The sequence below is a fragment of the Oratosquilla oratoria genome, chromosome 22 (assembly GCF_046742065.1).
Source record: "Oratosquilla oratoria isolate Oo_2021 chromosome 22, ASM4674206v1, whole genome shotgun sequence".
Taxonomy (NCBI): Eukaryota; Metazoa; Arthropoda; class Malacostraca; order Stomatopoda; family Squillidae; genus Oratosquilla; species Oratosquilla oratoria.
Genome location: NC_134798.1, coordinates 49,421,228 through 49,440,688, shown reverse-complemented (window position 1 = coordinate 49,440,688; position 19,461 = coordinate 49,421,228). Strand labels below are relative to the sequence as shown.

The 19,461-nt window shown below is 38.2% G+C and overlaps 2 protein-coding genes across 5 annotated transcripts; both read left to right on the top strand.

Moving 5' to 3' along the window:
- The first annotated feature begins 1,724 nt into the window (after nt 1-1,724).
- LOC143037566 (uncharacterized) lies at nt 1,725-18,065 on the top strand. Of its 4 annotated transcripts, none has more exons than XM_076205994.1 (6): nt 1,725-1,784; nt 14,200-14,418; nt 14,833-15,761; nt 16,009-16,078; nt 16,381-16,552; nt 16,681-18,063. In XM_076205994.1, the coding sequence occupies exons 3-6, from the start codon at nt 15,714-15,716 to the stop codon at nt 16,790-16,792; spliced, it is 402 nt and encodes a 133-aa protein (XP_076062109.1). In that variant the 5' UTR covers nt 1,725-1,784; nt 14,200-14,418; nt 14,833-15,713; the 3' UTR covers nt 16,793-18,063. The 4 variants fall into 4 exon arrangements, with proteins under 4 accessions (XP_076062109.1, XP_076062108.1, XP_076062107.1 ...); XM_076205993.1 differs by having other exon boundaries at nt 1,730-1,784; nt 14,168-14,418; XM_076205992.1 differs by having other exon boundaries at nt 1,731-1,802; nt 14,168-14,418.
- LOC143037379 (uncharacterized) lies at nt 10,407-11,736 on the top strand. The gene is made up of 2 exons (XM_076205516.1): nt 10,407-10,866; nt 11,054-11,736. The coding sequence occupies exons 1-2, from the start codon at nt 10,407-10,409 to the stop codon at nt 11,734-11,736; spliced, it is 1,143 nt and encodes a 380-aa protein (XP_076061631.1).
- Nucleotides 18,066-19,461: the final 1,396 nt, after the last annotated feature.

Here is a 19,461-nt window from a genome sequence, read left to right as displayed (position 1 = left end):
GTAGTGTTTATTTATACTATCAACATCCTGGAACATAAGAGAGGAAGAGAGAAGGAGCTTGAATATTCATTACTGCGAGTCCTGACCTGTTGTCTCGATATGATGACCTTGCCTGTGTCGAATCCATGACAGAGTCCCAGAAGGTCATAATCCCATTGGTAAAAATCCCACGCCAATTAACCTAGGCCTATATTCATTAATAGATTTATCAAATGAAATTATACTTCATATAGTGTTTATTTATACTATCAACATCCTGGAACATAAGAGAGGAAGAGAGAAGGAGCTTGAATGTGTTTGAGATGAAGTGTCTGAAAAGTATGATGGGGGTTACTAGGCTAGAGTGAGAAATGAGGAGGAGAACAGGGGTGGAAAGGGAGTTGGGAGATAGGGTTGATGAAAGAGTATTAGGATGGTTTGGGCACATGGAAAGAATGAGTGAAGAAAGACTAGTAAAGGAGGTATGGAACAGATGTGGAGGGAGTGAACATGAGGGGACGTCCTAGGATGAGATGGATGGATGGGGTGAAGGGGGCTTTGGGGAAGAGGGGAATGTCTGTTGAGGAAGGACGGGAGAGGACAGAAGACAGGGGTGAATGGAGAATGGTTGTATATGGAAGATATTGTGATGCATGAGGTGGAATGGATGGGGGGTGAGATAGTGTGTGTGAGCAAAATTTTGACGCAGCCCGAAGGGATTTCTCCCCGTCTTCTCCTTTATATGGGGGGGGGGGGCGGAGAGGGGGGGGTCGCCGATTTAATGAAGCGGCCTTGCTGTGGATGTGCTGTGTCTTGCGACACTGCTTCTGACCCAGGGCAGTGGACAAGGTGCAGGGATGACCCGTCATCTAGGAGGTGCTAAGATGGGAGGGAGGGTGGAGGGGTGCGGAGTGTTTTCAGGGATGGAATGGGTGGGAATGATTTTAGGCCTTTTCCTTTTTGGCTACCTCCCTTGTAAGGGGGAAAAAGCCTTGGTATATGTATGTATCAACATCCTGGAATATTATTTGTGGGATAATTTTGAATATGGCATTTTGATTCGTGGGATTTTGATATATGGTTACAAAATATAATTTTTCAAATCTCCAAACAACAAATTATCTTTCCGTCATATGCTGTTGAATATGTCCTTAGAGACGTCTAGATGTCTGCAACGGAAGTCATATTGTCGTTATTCAAATGGAGATTGGAGGTACTAGTACATATGCTACTGTGTTTGCGAATTTTGATGATAACATTATATCATCTTGATACTTGGTATCTTTATAATTACTTTTGTCGATTAATTTGCAATATTAGGTTCTTTAAGGAAGAAGGAATCAAATGAAGACATTGTATTTAATGTAGATACTTTGCAGTACACGGAATGCGCCAAAAAGGGTGAGTTTGGACAAGAAATATTTCCATTTTGGTGGAAATATGTTGATGTCAGAAATATAATCTATGTGTAACAACTGCTTACACTCTAAGAAATGGCTGTAAAATATACGGTACATTACTGAGAAAATATTCAGTATGACTGTATTACTGAGGAAGTTCAGTATATTACTGAGAAAATGCGTTTTAATTTTTCTTTTAATTTTAGCATTATAAAATATAAGGTACATTACTGAGAAAATATTCAGTATGACTATATTATTGAGGAAGTTCAGTAACTTACCGAGAAAATGCGTTATCTCATTAATTATAATGCACTGACAACGTGCGGAGCATTGCATTCTGGGATACATACAGCGGCCATCTTGCAGCCCAACAAAGGAGATCGGAACATTGAGGGAAATTTGGTAAAACTGTTATTTCCTGTATGTATATTTGTTTTTCTTAGCAGCTGGCACATTATTCTCTTTTAGTAATTTCTCATTTGATGCCAATTGATTGTTTATCTCTGTAAATTCGACCTTAACTGCAATTTTTTTAATCTTTCTGGTTGCCACAAATTTTCGAGAGTAACTGACTGGATTTTACAGTGCAGATAAATAGTTTAGGCAAATATTTCACTAAACTGTAGCAATGTACAATTGTAATCAGTGTACATACTCTGCATCAAACATGAAGCAATATGTCAGTCACTATAAGTATCACAGAAATACACCAAACTATCAATTTCCGTGTGGAATCTGTAAATGTGTGCAAAGTTTTTCAAGCTATTCTGGTTTCAAGACACGTGTATCGTGAGCATAAGTACAGGTCTAGTTGTAGTTCATTATATGACAAAACTGCATCCAAAAGTCTTCTGAAGTGTACTCAACCCCATTGTCAACAGAAATGTAGTAACTTGAGAGATTTTATTTGCCATTTGAAAAAACATCGGACAATTTATGGAGTCTGCCAACCTTACAACTTGATATCTGGCTCATGTGTTCCTAGTGATAAATGTTGTGATGTGAACGATGGTGTACTTCATTTCCTTCGGAATTGCGTAGTTTTATAGATATTTATTGTTAAAGTAATGCACTTTGGCCTACCTCTCCTCCCGAACGATCTGGGGGGGGGGGGGAATGTGGGAAACCGGGGTTTTTGGGTGGGGGGAACATATCCTTTTAAAAACTCAGAAAACATTTGGTGTGACCTCATCTTTTACATCACATCTAACTAGGAAACATAGATATTGGACTCACACATTATTGCAAGATAGCTGTTTCCAAATTAGCACAGAGGAAACTGATTTCTCTGTAAATGAAATCTTAGAAATGGAAATTGATGAAAATTATGTTTCACTGAATAATGATACAGATGATGATGATTCGCTCTCGGATGAGATGAAGGAAGAGCTACTTTTGAGGGAATTAGCATTATTTTACTTGAATTTAGAAGCAAAATTTATTATACCTGCTAAAACAGTACAAAAAATTGTAGATGAAGTCAGATGCCTACAACAGATAGAGAATAAACTGTTGAAAGTTATGGGTATTATATAAACGCTTAGAAAAGTACTTAACTGTTTATTGTTCTTGAAAGGCACAATGCACATGACACGATTAAGTTTATATTCAGACAAAAATGTACACGTCAACCTCTCCACACTGTGGCTTCAAAATGACTGACTTGTAATGGAGTAACGTCTCCCTTAGCGCGGGAAATCTCTCAGGCCTAGCAACTGAACTTTGTTATACATGCAAGTTAAGTACAGATTATACAATAAATCAAATGACAAAATTCTTACTATACATTGCATTGTTATTGTACATTCAATCAAAAACAACACAAGATGCACAATAACAAATATTCATATTTCAACACTCCTTCTCAGATTGTATTGTTTTTGTAAATTCTATTCATTCACTTTTTGTTCAGTCATTCCCATACCTTTTCTAAATTGTTGAAACTTATCCACAGGGAGTGCCTTGGTTAATATATCAGCCAACATATTATCACTTGGACAATATTTCACACCAATGATTTTGTTATTGATCAACTCTCTCACAAAATGAAACTTCATATCAATATGTTTAGTACGAGAATGATCTTTCTGATTCTTCGCAAGGACTATAGCAGACTGATTATCCTCAAAGATAGTTATAGGACTTTGACAATCGTGTTTCAAGTCCGTTAGCAAAGATTTAAGCCAAACAGCTTCCTGTGCTGCACCAGATAGTGCTACATATTCAGCCTCAGCAGTTGAGAGTGCAACGCATGATTGCTTGTTTGAGCGCCAAGAAATCAGTCCACTGGTCCCGAGCCTAAAACAATAACCTGATGTGGATTTACGGTCAGATCTATCACCAGCCCAGTCAGCATCAGCAAAACCTACACATTCATTTACATCATCATCATCCTTTGAGATATCTGAAGATCCTCTTAACTGCTGACCAATGCTGTTGATAAGGTTTATTACAATACTTTGCAACATTACATACTGCATATGAAATGTCTGGTCTGGTTTTTGAGGACAAAAATAACAAACTGCCAACTGCAGATTGATACTTAGTAGTATCAAAGAGATCTGATTCATCATAGTCTTTTAAAAAACATTGCTTACATCACATGGAGTAGATACAGGCTTACAGTCACCAAAGCCAAACTTGTTAAGAACACTCTTAATAAATCCAGATTGATTGATGAATATTTTACCATTATTTTGTGCAATTTTTACACCTAAAAAATATTTCAATTCTCCTAAGTCCTTCATCAAGTAACGCTCACTCAACAAATTCTTAATCTCAGCAATAACATCAAAGGACTTACAAGCTAAAATGACATCATCAACATATATGGCAATTATACACAAATCATTATCATACATACGAGTGTAAACACATGAATCACTAGGACTTTGTTCAAAATGCAAGTCTAAGAAATTTATCTAAGTTATCATTCCAACATTTAGGACCTTGTTTGAGGCCATAAATGGCCTTATTTAGTTTGCATACTAACTCTTCTTTTCCAGGTTCATGAAAAGATTCGGGTTGAGTTAAGTAAATCTCTTCACGCAGTTCTCCATTGAGAAATGCAGAAGATACATCCATCTGATGGATCTTTAATCCTTCTCTAGCAGCTAATTATAAGATGGTACGTATTGACTCAAACCTAACCACAGGACTGAAGGTCTCATCATAGTCAATACCAGGTCTTTGTGAAAAACCTTGAGCAACTAAGCGAGCTTTGTAAGAGGAAACTGAGCCATCAGGTCCAATTTTCTTTTTAAAAACCCACTTTGATTTGACGGGAGTTCGTCCTTCTGGCAACTCTGTCAAATCCCAAACATCATTAGAAGAAAGAGCTGTTATTTCACTCTGCATAGCTGCCTTCCAAAGAGATTTTTCAGGTCTATTCAAAGCATCTTCAACACTTTGTGGTTCACCAAGTGATGGTGCATCACAAATATTAACCCATTCACCAAGACGTTCTGGTGGACGTCTATCTCTATTGGACCTCCTAACATGCATTTCAGGAGCTTCATTTCCATTTTTCTCATCTTTATCTACAGGAATGGAAATATCAACTTTTTCAACTGAAACAGAATCAACATTAGCACACTCCTTCTCAAGAAAATACATTTGAGATTCATTGAAAATTACATCCCTGCTGTAAATTATTTTCTTACTAGTTACATCATACAATCTGTAACCTTTAGTAGTAGATCCATATCCTAACATAACACAACGCTTAGATTTGGAATCTAATTTAGATCTTTCATCTTTAGGCACATGAACATACGATACACATCCAAAAATTCTTAAATGTTCAACATTATGTTTTCTGCCATTAAGAGCTTCATATGGTGTCATGTCTGTTAGAGCAGCTGGACACCTATTTCTAATATACTGTAGACTGCTGTACTTAGAGCTTCAGCCCAAAATGACTTAGTTAAGTTTGAATCTGATGGCATTGCTCTTACGGTTTCAACCAGGGTACGATTTTTCCTTTCTGCAACACCATTCTGTTCAGGAGTTTTAGGTACAATAGTTTCATGACGTATACCCTCCTTCTTAAGATAATTTTGGAACTCATTGGAGGTATACTCTCCCCCGTTATCTGATCTCACAATTTTGATTTTAGCATCATATTGTTTCTCAACCAATGTCTTCCACTCTACAAATTTGTTGAAAACATCACTCTTATTTGTCAAAATACACCCATGTATACCTAGAAGCATCATCTATGAAGGTCAGAAAGTAATTACCATTACCCAAAGAACTAGGGTTAAGCTTCCCACATACATCAGTATGTATTAATTCAAACAATTTTCTATTTCCGTCCTTCAGTGATGGTCGAAATGGTTGTCTATGATTCTTACCATCAACACAGCTTTCACAAAAAATAGTCACTTCTAAGAGAACTGTTGACACCATTTATCATATCTTTCCTAACTAATTTACAAAGGTTATCAATGCCAAGGTGGCCTAACCTGCGATGCCATAACATCTCTTTTGACTGTGCAACAAGTGCAGAATTGGGGACAGAGTCAAGTGTTGATGCAGCTGCAATATCACTAACACATTCTAGAAAATACAAATTCCCTACTAAATTTGCAACAGCCAACAACTCATTTTCTTGGTTGAAAATTTCACATTTACCTTCATGGAAATTTACAGTTACATCATTCTTAACCATCTTAGGTACTGACATCAAATTATAAGTTAAATCAGGAATGAAGAGAACATCTTTTAGAGTACAATTAATTATTTCATCATTAGGTAGTTTCAATTTAATGCAAACATCACCCACTCCATAAGCTTTCAAAGCTCTACCATCTCCTACTTCAACAAACAAGGGCATTTCTAGTGTCTCATAACTTGAAAAAAGTTCCTTTTTATGGGACATATGTTGCGTAGCACCTGAATCAATTACCCAACTGCCTGCTTTGACTACAGTATTTATAGATAAAGCACTAGCAACCAATGCTATTTCTTTTTCCTTTTTATTTCCCACGGCACAATTCACTTTTTCATTTTTACACTTCTTCAAATAAACCCAACAATTTTTCTTGACGTGCCCCATCTTTTTGCACTCAAAACACTGTATCTTTCTATATGACTTTGTTTTATTAACAACAAGTGCACTGTTATTGTTTGTTGACTTCATAAGACTACACTTACTTTCTTCGTGTAGAAGACGTTCCGTCACAGTTTCCCACTTTGGAAAATTTTCCGAAGCCTCTAGTGCTGTTACAAGCACTGAATAACTGTCAGGCAATGACGATAATAATGAAATTACCTTGTCTTCCTCGTTAACGGCGTCGCCAACCACTGCGAGTTCATCAAATAGTTCTACGAACTTCTTCAAATGTTCCTGCATACTGTCTTCCTGGCGTAATTTCATGTTGTACAACCGTTTCTTGAGTCTTAGTTTATTTGACCAGGTTTTCTTTTGAAAAGTGTCCTCCAGTAGTTTCCACACAGCACCTGGATCAGTTGGATCCCCAACCAAATAAAGAAGGTTTTGGTCAATAGCCAATACAATAAAAGCCAACGCCCTGGCCTTTTTCTTATTGTATTTTTCCAGTTCCCATTCCTCTGTCGGTACTGTTTCTGAGCCATTTACTATACCAAACATATCCTCTTTAATCAAGTGCATCTTCATCTGCAACTTCCACGTAGGATAGTTCTTATCATTCAACAGTGTGAGGTTGATTGTACTGCGCTCCATTTTGTCAGTCTGTGTCACACAAATGAAATGCAACGTAATAAACACTTACGTTCACTCTTGTTCACGTGCCTACACTGCCATGCTCGATTCAATCACTATTCGCTGTGACACAGTGTAATTTCTAAGCACACAAAATAACGTGTCCTGGGCCCATAACCTATGTTGAAAGTTATGGGTATTATATAAACGCTTAGAAAAGTACTTAACTGTTTATTGTTCTTGAAAGGCACAATGCACATGACACGATTAAGTTTATATTCAGACAAAAATGTACACGTCAACACCTCCACACTGTGGCTTCACAATGACTGACTTGTGAGTAACGTCTCCCTTAGCGCGGGAAATCTCTCAGGCCTAGCAACTGAACTTTGTTATACATGCAAATTAAGTACAGATTATACAATAAATCAAATGACAAAATTCTTACTATACATTGCATTGTACATTCAATCAAAAACAACACAAGATGCACAATAACAAATATTCATATTTCAACATGAACATATACAAAAAAATTATGTGAAAAATTGATTGAGGCAGGTGTAGAAAATGACAAAATTCAAGGAATTCTTGAGACAGTGGAGCAGGGATTTTTCAGAGTAGTATGAATGGCCCCTTAACCCGTATCGGACACAGAGCCGAGATATCGGTTTGTTCGACAGAGTCCTAATGACGATATTTCGGCTCCGTTTAAATTTCGCGGTTCTTAAAGATATTCGTCTTTGTTTACACTGAGCCGAGACTTGATGTATCTAGACCAACCATTGGCCTATCATTTCCACCAGGTGGTCCAGCCAACCAATCACAGGGTGGCTTATAAATTCAATCTTATCAGCAGTAGCGGCACATTCGCTTTCCTGGTCAAAGTGCGTCGCAAACGTTTACATATTTTGCCCATTTGTTTTCTTGTGATTAGTGCCGTAATCAGAAAAACTTTGTTATAGAAAAATAGATAAGTATCTGAGGAACAATACTTATAATAGATATTGTTATACAGTGCGTAATACCTTTCAAATAGGCAAATATAAGACGGCCTCATTGCAAAAGTCATGGCGTCTGCGTGTTTTAGTGGTGAAGACGAAATTGTCTTTCAACTTTCTGATTCCTTTCAAGTGTTTCCAATGGATGAGTGCCTTACAAGTGAGGAAGAATCTAGTGATGATGAAGGTGATGCGAGTTGTGATACGCGTAGTGCAAGTCAATGTCAAAGTGATGGTGATGATAGAAGTGCAGTGTTGTCCAGTGGAGCAGATGAATGGATGCTTGTCCCAGGAAATGATCCAGGCCCTGCAACAGTGCCTTTTACAGGTGTTAGTGGGCTCAAGCATCCCCCTAAAACTGATGCCAAGCAAGCCTGTGGAGTATTTCAAACTTTTTTTCAACGTGCAATTCATGAATGGAATTGCTACGGAGACTAACAGGTATGCAGGTCAGTGGGTTCAAAGTAACAAACCATGTTTGAAGGATAAACAAACCCAGGTCTCTTGTACATCTTTGGTTGAAGCAAGGTTAGACATCAGTGGAAGAGTTATATGCATTTCTGGCAGTTATTCTAAATATGGGGGGGATTGTAAGAAAACCTACTATCAAATCCTACTGGAACACCTCAGATCTTTCTATGGCCACACCATGGTTTGGAACCAATTTTAGTAGGGGGCGTTTTCAACTTGTCCTGAAATTCTTGCACTTCAGTGATAATAGTAAGATGCCTGACCAGCAAGACCCTGCATACAAGTTGTATCAAGTGCAACCACTACTGGATCATTTTATAAAAGCATTCAAAGCCCATTATAATCCTGAGAGGGCCATCTCAATTGACCAAGGTATCATTGGGTATCGAGGTAAGACCCCTCACTTACACCAGTATATGCCTAATAAGCGCCATGCTTCTTTTGGTCTCAAGTTATGGTGCTTGTGTGAGGCAGCAACAGGCTATACTGTGACATTTGAACTGTACAAAGGGTTCTCCAAGAGTGTACAAGGTGCAACATATGACCTAGTGATGCACCTACTGACCCAGGCAGACCTCCTGCATCATGGATATCATCTGGGCCTAGATAACTATTTCTCCTCCTCGCCCAAACTTTTTTTAGATCTCTGGGAAAAGCAGACAACAGCAACAGGGACTGTCAGAACAAACAGGAAAGGCCTGCCACAGGAAGCAGTAAAGGAAAAATTAGAAAACCATCATGCATCACAGCGGAGGAAAGGACCTTTACTGTGTGTTGCCTATAGAGATGGAAAAAAGACTCCTGTACTCCTGTCAACAGTTACCAAAGGTGGCTACACTACTGTAAGGAGAGAGAGGAAACCTGAAAAGGAGTTGCCTTATATTGTTGCTGATTATAATCAAGTAATGGGTGGCGTCGATCTGAAGGATACCCAGCTCTACACCTATCTTGCAGAGAGAAAGACCATCAAATGGACGACTAAAGCTGCTTTTTCTCTGTTTGGAACAGCTACTCTCAACAGCTATATTCTGTACAAAAAGAATACATCCCAGAGACCTATTCTAACAAGGCTCCAGTTCATGAACTCTGTCATAAGGGACCTTGTTAAAAATATTCTCCTCAAAAATTCCTGAAGAGGCGACGTACTCAAGAGCAGATTCAGGAAAGCAGAAATATACCAACATCAATATCATCTCCATCACATTCAGTACATACAGTGAGTATACATGAGCTGAAACAGGTGCCAGATGGTAGAGAGAGAGTGTGTATTGGGGACCATAGCAAGCGTGTACGAACCCGCAGGTACTGTCCTAAATGTGACAGTGGATTTTGCATAGATTGCTTCTTCAATCACCATGTATTTTCAACCAAGTAAAGTACAAACACTCTACAAGGCTCTACTCATCACTGCCTTCAAATAAATGTAAGCACTTTCCCTCCAGAGCCAGTTACATAAAATGTATGTTTTCTTTTCCAGATTTAGTGTCATATTTAATATTTTTTTTTCATTATCCATATTAATTTTTCTTAGTTTCCTTTTCATCAAAAGAAAATACAGACTCTAAGCTTTATTTTGATGTATAATCATCCATATTATGTTTAATAACAAGTACATTTGTAAATAAAATTAAAATGTGAGTGTATGGGCCATTGTATCCATTGTTTTTATGAACGCATAGCAAATCCTTTGTTTACATATGTGCTCCGGGCAATATGGGTTAAGATCAGAACAAACTAGGAAAACATTATGAGAATAAATTTCCTTCTTTGCATCTTTATGATCTTAGACCAATATATCTTGGACATGATGATGAAAATAGTGCAAGATATGCTCAATACATCCCAATTAAAGATAGTATAAGATTTATGTATGATAGTTATCCTGCTTTCAAAAATTTACATAATGTCCCAGAAGCTCGTACTGCAGAAAATGAGGTGCCTGAGATACTCAGAGATGTTAAAGATGGGACAGTATTTAGATCTTTATTTCAGCAGGAATCATTCCAAATTATTTTGTACCAAGATGCCTTTGAAGTGGTGAATCCTCTGGGATCAGCCAGGAAGAAGCATAAAGTTGTAGGTGTCTATTTTACCTTGGCTAATATTGATTCACATTTACGGTCATCCATTGACCATGTGCAACTGGTTATGCTATTCACCGAGTCGGATCTGCAGTTTGGGCAAGATAAAGTGTTTTCAAGACTAGTGAAAGATCTGCAGTCACTGGAAACTACAGGCATAGAAGTGAAAACTGTTGAAGGTGAAAAGAATATTCAAGGCACTGTTTGTGCAATTGTTGGAGATAATCTTGGATCTCATGGAATTGGTGGATTTGTGGAGAGTTTTAGACACCAATACATTTGCAGATTTTGCACACTTGACTTGGACTCCTTCAGAGAGAGACACCTTACAAACTTGGGACTAGGAGATCTGTAGAGAGTTACACCAGGGATTTAAATACATTGATGAGTATGCTAACCTTGCTTCTCATCATGGTATTAAATTTGATTCAGTTTTTAACCAGTTGACACATTTTCATGTTGCAAATCCAGGACTGCCACCTTGCTTGTGGCATGACCTCTTTGAAGGTGTAGTGTCATATGACATGCCACTCGTCATACATAATCTTGTCAACAAGAAGTGGTTTAGTTATGACAAATTGAATAGCAAGATATTTAACCTGGTCTTATCAGGAACTGATAGCTTGGATAGACCAGGCGGTGTAACTAGGAATAATGACAGACTGGTGGGCCATGCTGTTCAAAATTGGGTTTTTCTCAGGCTGTTTTCTGTGTATATTGGGGATTTAGTTAAAGATACCAATGATGAAGTCTGGCAGCTTTATTTAAAATTAAAGTTGATAGTTGAATTGGTTTGTGCTCCAGCTATAGCCCAAGGTCAGATTGTCTTCTTGGCTTCTCTAATTGAAGATTATATTGATTACAGAGCTACCATATTCCCAAACATCAACCTTAGACCAAAACATCATTTTCTCTGTCACTACCCTGAGCTAATTGTCAGATTTGGTCCACTGATCCGATTGTGGACAATGAGATTTGAGAGCAAACACTCATACTTTAAAAAGTGTGCTAGAGGTCTTCATAATCTAAAAGATCTCCCCAAATCACTTGCCAAAAGACATCAGTTGCTACAGGCATTTTACAGTGCTGGTTGTCTCTTCCCTGCTGCCTTTTAAATATAACATTCTATAGATTTCAAGCTTGACATTCTTGATGGACATATTAAAACAGCAGTATTTAAAGGTACCGAGTATGAAAAAGACCAAGCCTTGCTTCTAGAAAAGAACGAGGATGGTTTTCTGGTAGGAAAAATTATCCTTATTTTGGTGAAAGAAATGACTTTGTTTTTTGTTGTGCAAACCTATCAGTTCATTTCTGTGCCAACCTCTGGCTTGCTAATATGTCATGGATCCTCACAGTCTGTAAAGAGTACAAAATGTGTAAATTTGAGTCATATTCTGAGTTATGCACCCCATAACATCTACAAGCTTAGACAGGATTGGGGAATTTCATTAAAATACACTGTTCCTACATAAATATATGTAGACAAGCAGATTTATGTGCAATCCAAATACAAGCCAGCCTAAAAAAATTTGTTTAGGTTAACATGACTTGAAAAAATTATGTAGGTAGGTCTCTATCTATATACCAAGGCTTTTTCCCCCTTCCAAGGGAGGTAGCCAAAAAGGGAAAGGCATAAAAACACTCCCACCCATTTCATCCCTAAATACACTCCACACCCCTCCCACCCTTCCTCTCATCTGAGCACCTCCTGGATGACGGGTCATCCCTGCACCCTGCCTACCGCCCTGGGTCAGAAACAGCGTCGCAAGACACAGTACATCCACAGCAAGGCCGCTTCATTTAATCGGCGACCCCCCCTCTCCGTCCCCCTTTGCATATAAGGCGAGGACAGGGAGAAATCCCTTTGGGCTGCGTCAAATTTACTCAAACATACTACCCCCCTCCCCCGCCCATTCCTCCTCATGCAGTCACAACATCATCCATATACAACCATTCTCCACTCACCTCTGTCTTCCGTCCTCTCCCTTCCTTCCTCAACAGACATTCCCCTCTTCCCAAAAGCCCCCTTCACCCCATCCATCCACCTCATCCTAGGACGTCCCCTCATGTTCACTCCCTCCACATCTGCCTTCCATACCTCTTTTACTAGTCTTTCTTCACTCATTCTTTCCATGTGTCCAAACCATCCTAATATTCTTTCATCAACCCTATCTCCCAAATCCTTTTTCACCCCTGTTCTCCTCCTCACCTCCTCATTTCTCACTCTATCGAGCCTAGTAACCCCCACCATACTTCTCAGACACCTCATCTCAAACACATTCAAACTCCTTCTCTCTTCTTCTCTTATGTTCCACGTTTCTGCCCCATACAGTGCTGTTGGCACAATCACTCCTTCATACAGTCTCCTCTTCGCATCCATTCCCAAATGTCTATTCCTCATTACACTCTTTAAACCACCAAGGCATTTACTCGCTTCTCTCAATCTACATTCTACCTCCACCTTCACTCCACCTTTTCCTGCTACACTTGCACCCAAGTATCTAAAACTATCCACTTCCTCCAGTCGCTCTCCCTTAATGTACACTTCCAGTCTACTGCCACTTTCACCCCTTGTACATCTCATCACCTTACTTTTACCCACATTTATCTTTAGCTTTCTTCTATCACATACTCTCCCAAACTCTGCCCCCAGCTTCCTCAATCCCTCCTCTGACCCTGCCACAAGCGCAGTGTCGTCCGCAAACAACAGCTGGCTCACCTCCCACTTTTCTCCATTTTCTTTAACCATCTCCAATCCCTGACTCACTACCCTAGCATTCACCTCTCGCACCACCCCATCCATGTATAAGTTGAACAGCCAGGGCGACATAACGCATCCTTGACGAAGTCCCACCTTTACTTCAAACCACTCGCTCTCCATTTCTGATCCTAACACATGCTCTACTACTCTCATAAAAACTCTTAACAGCTCCCAAAAGCTTTCCTCCTATCCCATAAATCTGCATAACCTCCCACAGTGCCTTTCTGTCTACCCTATCATAAGCCTTTTCCAGATCCATAAAAGCCCAAAAAACATCCTTCCCCTTTCCTATAGCTTTCTCACATATCTGTCTTACCACAAAGATCTGATCTACACAACCTCCACCCGTCCTAAATCCACACTGTTCCTCACCAATTACTCCTTCTGTTCCTCTCCTAATCCTCTCAATTAAGATCCTCCCATAAGCCTTCCCTAGGGATGTAGGTAGGTAAGAAAAAAAAATTAAGCATGGAATCTAAGCACTTTTGTTGAACTTGCATACCTTTCAGACAAGTGTATAAGTATTGATTAGTGTGTGTGTGAGATCTCTTCCCCCATCTCACTGAAAGTGAAAAAGCGAACTATTCTATTTTTCAAATATAAAAAAGCCGATGTTCTCTTTACATACTTAGAATTTTCTTCATTTAATAAACTCTTAACATGTGCCAGTTGTGCTAAGCTTATCAAATATACCTCTTCCAAACAGTTTTGAATTGATTTTTTTTTTTTTTTTTTTTTTTTTTTTTTTATACATTTCATATCTTGCATTTGGTGGTGTGTAGCTGTTTCTGGACTACATACTGTCATTTTCCAGTGGCTGTATCATTTTTAAACATGGATGAAGTGAAAGACCTAGTCTTGTCTGGGCTGGTGAAACTTAAGCTTGAACACAAGCTAGAAGAAGTGATGAAGTGCCTGGAGGATGTTGGAGTGGATAGAGCTGATGAGTTGAGGCTTATAAAAGACATTGACCTTCATGCATCACTGAAGCCTATAATGGCCAGAGCCCTCATGGAGACATGGACAGCCCAGGGTAAGTCAAGTGGTATGGTTGTGTCTGTAGGAGATTTAACTTGGGTTGACAAGCCAAAAAAAAGAAAGTCCTTACCCCTAAAATGGGTTCACAGGCATCCATCATTATCTCAACATGAAAACATCAAGACAGAATTAAGCCAGTAAAATATATTTTCTGTAAGTAGCAGTAAACAAAGTGAGTACACTTCCTGGCCTTTTTAAAATAGAAATCTGTACTTAGAATGTGTATTGGTAATTGAAATACCTTAAACAGCATTTTGGGAAAATTGAGAAATCAAATGAATGCTATGAATGGGCAGGCCCGATTTAGAGTTGGCCATGATAAGTGGGTGGGGATGTGGTCCCGATCAGGGCCATCCACATTGGGCAGAACCTGGTCAGTTTAATTAAATTCATTTGTTATATTTTACAGTGGATGATAACCCTCAAGTTGTCAGTGAGGCAAGCAGTCCCCTATGACTGATACCTCACACCCCCTTGAGGTCCATAGTTCCTGACAGCCAGTCACCATCCCCAAGTGCTCACTGTGCAACATGGCCCTCAACTGTTGAGCTGACATTTGAGGACATGGAAGACAGGCCAAAGGGGGTCAGGAAGGCAGTTCATAGAGTGCTGAAGCATGGTGGAACTGCAGAGCTGTCTCCCAGAGATAGGAGGGCCATTGTCAGACATGTGGTGGCCAAAGTACTGCAGGTGCACCCAAAGCCTTATCGATGCCACATGGAGGTGATTGCTAAAAAAGTGATTGACATCTTCCCATGCCTCAAAGATGTGCAAGTGGCTGGCACCAGTATTGGCAGAGGATATGATTCTGTTCTCAACCAGCTGGTTGCTAGAGCGGAGACTGAGAGGCGTGGGCAGTACAAAATAAAGATAATTGCTGAAGATTCTGACAGTGAAGAAGCTGCAGTAATAAAAAAAATCAAGTTATGGACCAACAAATAGATTGCCTGACCCCCCTGAGGAACAATCTGGTCCTGAGTTTGAGTATTACCATCAGAGGGTAATGATTATGAAGGGCTGCAGCAAATTCGAGCTGAGGGACAAATGGCCAGCTCTGTTTACAGCAGAAGCTTTGGATGGTCACTTTCAACAACTGATGGGCTTCAGTTGTCAAGGCAGAATGTTGGAGGCTTTTGGGGAGAAGCAGCAACTTATTGTTGACTCTTTTGAAGAAGAAAGCAGAGTAAAATCCAAACTTGCAAAGAAACTGAGGGACTAAGATGTGCAAAAAAAGCATGTGAAGAAGTGGGAAATCAGTTGCCCTACCAGGTGGCAACAATCACCCTCATCATGGCATACTTTCAAGAGGAAAAAGAATCCCTTTTTCGAGTTGCAGAGGTAGGATTTATACTGTACTTGTTAAGCAACTACAGAATTAAAAGATATTTCAATAAAAATAAAAAAAAAAGGTTTAAAAAAGCTGCAACATAACATAAAGACTTTAAATAATATTAGAATTATTCAGTATCCAGGACATTTTAGGCAATATATTAAGTTGAGAATTTATTGGTGATGTACACATGACTTGGAAAAAAGATTGATGTTGAAATTATATGAATAATTAATTGCTCTATTTCTTTTCTAGAAACCATATGATGTGAACAGACTGACAGAGGAACCAGACTTCCCAAAAACGCCATGTTTGATTGCAGTTGGTAAGTATATGTGCATGCATAAATTATTCTAATATGGAAATTACTTGCTCCAACACTATTCCATGGCCTCTTTATTTTAATCAGGAAACTTCTGTTTGTCCAACCATGATTTCCTTTTTTGAATTCCTACTTATCCTGAACAAGTAAAGAGCTGTTAATGTTGAGCCCTGGCAAATGAAAGTGTTTAGAAGCCTTGAAATTGTTAATGTGTTTCTATTGCAGTGATATTTGCCTCACAATAGTCACCTTTCTCTAGGTCTTTAAGTGTCAAGTCATTAAATGTGTTTATATATTTTTTGAAGGAACCCCTTGCCTTTACAATGGATCAAATTTCTACTTGGCGTCAGATGGAGTGATCGTCATGAGGGACATTCCATGCTTCATCCAGGCCTTTGCTCTCATGTTTAAGCTATTTTTCATCATGGATGTAAAATACCCATCAAATGCTGGGTTTACTTTGGAGTTTGTTCAGAGGTACTTGTTCAAGTGGATCAGTAAATTCAATAACGATAGTTGCTGAAATACATGTATTTCATTTACAATCCAAAATAGCACTCCATGACTGAAGTAACTTTAAATGTTGAATTGAATTTTCCATGCAGGTTCTTCATGAAGATCGACCCAAATTCTGGGACCAAAATCCACAAAGGACCCCAAAAAAAAAGAAGGTGGCTCCTGTTAGCCCAAAGGTGCTGTCTCTGTTTAATCTGTTGAAACATCACCAGCCAGATCAGCCAGAGCATGTGAGAATGTTGTGATTCTCTAACTTTGATGGGAAAAAGTGTTGTTTATATATACATATAGTTTTCTTTGCATAATTATTTATTTGTAAATTGCTTTATAAATCGGTATTTTGATCATTTCAACAGTCAGCGAGGTTATGAATAAATTCTTGTATTGGCTTCAGTAGGATAATGGTAATGGGTCTCAAGCACAATACCTACAATGCTCTTTTTGTGTTATATAGGTTTATTTTCGTATTGCTCGTAGGTATTGTACATAGTTTTTATTTATCCATTTTAAAACTTTTTTACACTGTATGTATATATATATATATATGGGCCATGTGTGCCTGAAATAAAAGTATTATTATTTTTTACTAAAAATTAGAGTACCAGTTAAAAAAAGTATGTTAAATTTTCTTTTGAATAAACATATTTTCATTTGTTAGTCATAATACTTCAAGTGCTAAGAGTTCTGTATGTTCCCATTGCCAGACAGCCAGTTTAGTTTCTTTTTCTTTAATTTGTTAATGCTTGTAAGAGATTATATCACTTGAAGACTACGTTTAATTAGGTAGCACTCCTCACATTGACATATAGGCCTTATAGGCATATTTTCCAAGAAAATATTATCCTTGTGACAAGTATTCATTGAATCTTGAATAAAACTGGATCTGTAATTTTATTTCACAAAGTGTTCAGTTTTTTGTCATAAGTACTGTTTGGGTATCATTTATTCTCTTAATTAAGGATTTGATCTTAGTAGTTATTCAGTTAAATGTTGTGATTCTTTAACTTTGATGGGAAAAAAGTGTTATATGTACATATATTTTTCTTTGCATAATTATTTATTCCTAAATTGCTTTATACATCAGTATTTTTATCATTTTGATAGTCAACAAGGTTATGAATAAATTCTTGTATTGGCTTCAGTAGAATAATGGTAATGGGTCTCAAGCACAATACCTACAATGCTCTTTTTGTGTTATGTAAGTTTATTTTTGTACTATAAGCTAGGCTACCAGTTTAAATAGTATGTTAAATTTTCTTTGGAATGAACATATTTTCATTTGTTAGTGTTAATACTCTAAGTGCAAAGAGTCCTGTATGTTCCCATTGCCAGCTAGCCAGTTCATTTTTTTTGTTTTTGTTTTTGTTTAATGCTTGTAAGAGATTATATCGCCTGAAGACTTTCATTAGGAAGCATTCCTCACACATATATGCCACATATAGGCATATTCCCCCCCCCTAAAAAAATATCCTAGTGGAAAATATGGGATTATACTGTAAAAAAAATTTTGGTGTGTCTAAAAAAAAATTGGCGACTAAAAAAAATTTCGGTGTGACTATAAAAATTTCGGTGTGACCGTAATTTTTTACAGTAGAAAGATGGAAGCCCCAGCTGCCATAGTACCGTAAAATTACTGAAAATTTCTTAGAGTAATCATACAATTGTGTTCATGCATAGATGACAAAAAGGAAAAGAAAAACAAATATTTAGATTCTCACATTGGGAAAGACGTCCCACAATGCACCGCGCTCCATTGCCGTCATTATTTTCGTGACGTCGATAGAAAACGCTATTTTTGTATATATAAAGTTTCCTGATCATCTCCATCGAGTGTTTTGTCTTCAAAAAAGCAAAATTGCGCTGAATGGTCTACCGGCGCTTGGCCTTCGATCCAAAAAATTTCATAAATCAAATCAAATCAAAATACAGAAACATCGCCAAAAGTCAAGGAAAAAGTCGCCTACGCGCGATGACCATACACAAGGACCGAAAAATCTCGCGCTCTGATGCCGACGTTATGACGTCACGTTGCATCAAATTCCATCATATTTTCAATAATTTTATCCATCTTTCCACGTGTTTAAAAAAATTCTATTTCGTTCAACACAATTGTCAAAATTCATCGTCTTTTCTATATTTTTCAAAACGTTTCTCCACATGTATTTAAGGATTTTCTCAATGTTTCCCTCGGAACACAATTGTCAAAATTCATCGTCTATATTCTTTTATTATACATTTTGCTCTGCACGGCTTTCTCAGAATATTTCGTTCCCTGATACCATAACCTTGATTTCCCTTTCACGTCTTAAACTAGGCAATAACACCGTCGATTTCCATCTTCACACTAGGCAAAAATACCGTCGATTTCCTTCACACAAGGCAAAAAATACCGTCGATTTCCATCTACACTAGGCAAAAATACCGTCGATTTCCATGTACACAGGCAAAACTGCCGTCGATTTTCATCTTCACCCAAATCAAAATACCGTCGATTACTATCTTCACTGCAAAAATGCCATCGATTTTCATCTTCACACTAGGCAAAATAACGACGATTTCCTTCACACTAGGCAAAATATCGTCGATTACTACCTTCACAGCAAAAATGCCGTCGATTTTCATCTTCACACTAGGCAAAATACCGTCGATTTCCATCTTCACACTAGGCAAATGTACCGTTGATTTCCATGTTCACACTGAGCAAAACTGCCGTCGATTTCCATCACATAAGGCAAAGTTACCATCGATTTTCTAGGCAAAAATGCCATCGATTTCCATCTTCACATTCGTCAAAATGCCATCGATTTCCATCTTCATACTAGGCAAAAAAATACCGTTGATTTCCATGTTCACACTGAGCCAAAGTGCCG

Coding starts and splice junctions, on each gene's coding strand:
- LOC143037566 (XM_076205994.1), top strand. CDS start 15,714: ATGGCATACTTTCAAGAGGAAAAAGAATCCCTTTTTCGAGTTGCAGAG. Junction 15,762..16,008: donor CCCTTTTTCGAGTTGCAGAG/GTAGGATTTATA, acceptor TTTCTTTTCTAG/AAACCATATGATGTGAACAG. Junction 16,553..16,680: donor ACTTTGGAGTTTGTTCAGAG/GTACTTGTTCAA, acceptor TTTTCCATGCAG/GTTCTTCATGAAGATCGACC.
- LOC143037379 (XM_076205516.1), top strand. CDS start 10,407: ATGTATGATAGTTATCCTGCTTTCAAAAATTTACATAATGTCCCAGAA. Junction 10,867..11,053: donor TCTTGGATCTCATGGAATTG/GTGGATTTGTGG, acceptor AATTTGATTCAG/TTTTTAACCAGTTGACACAT.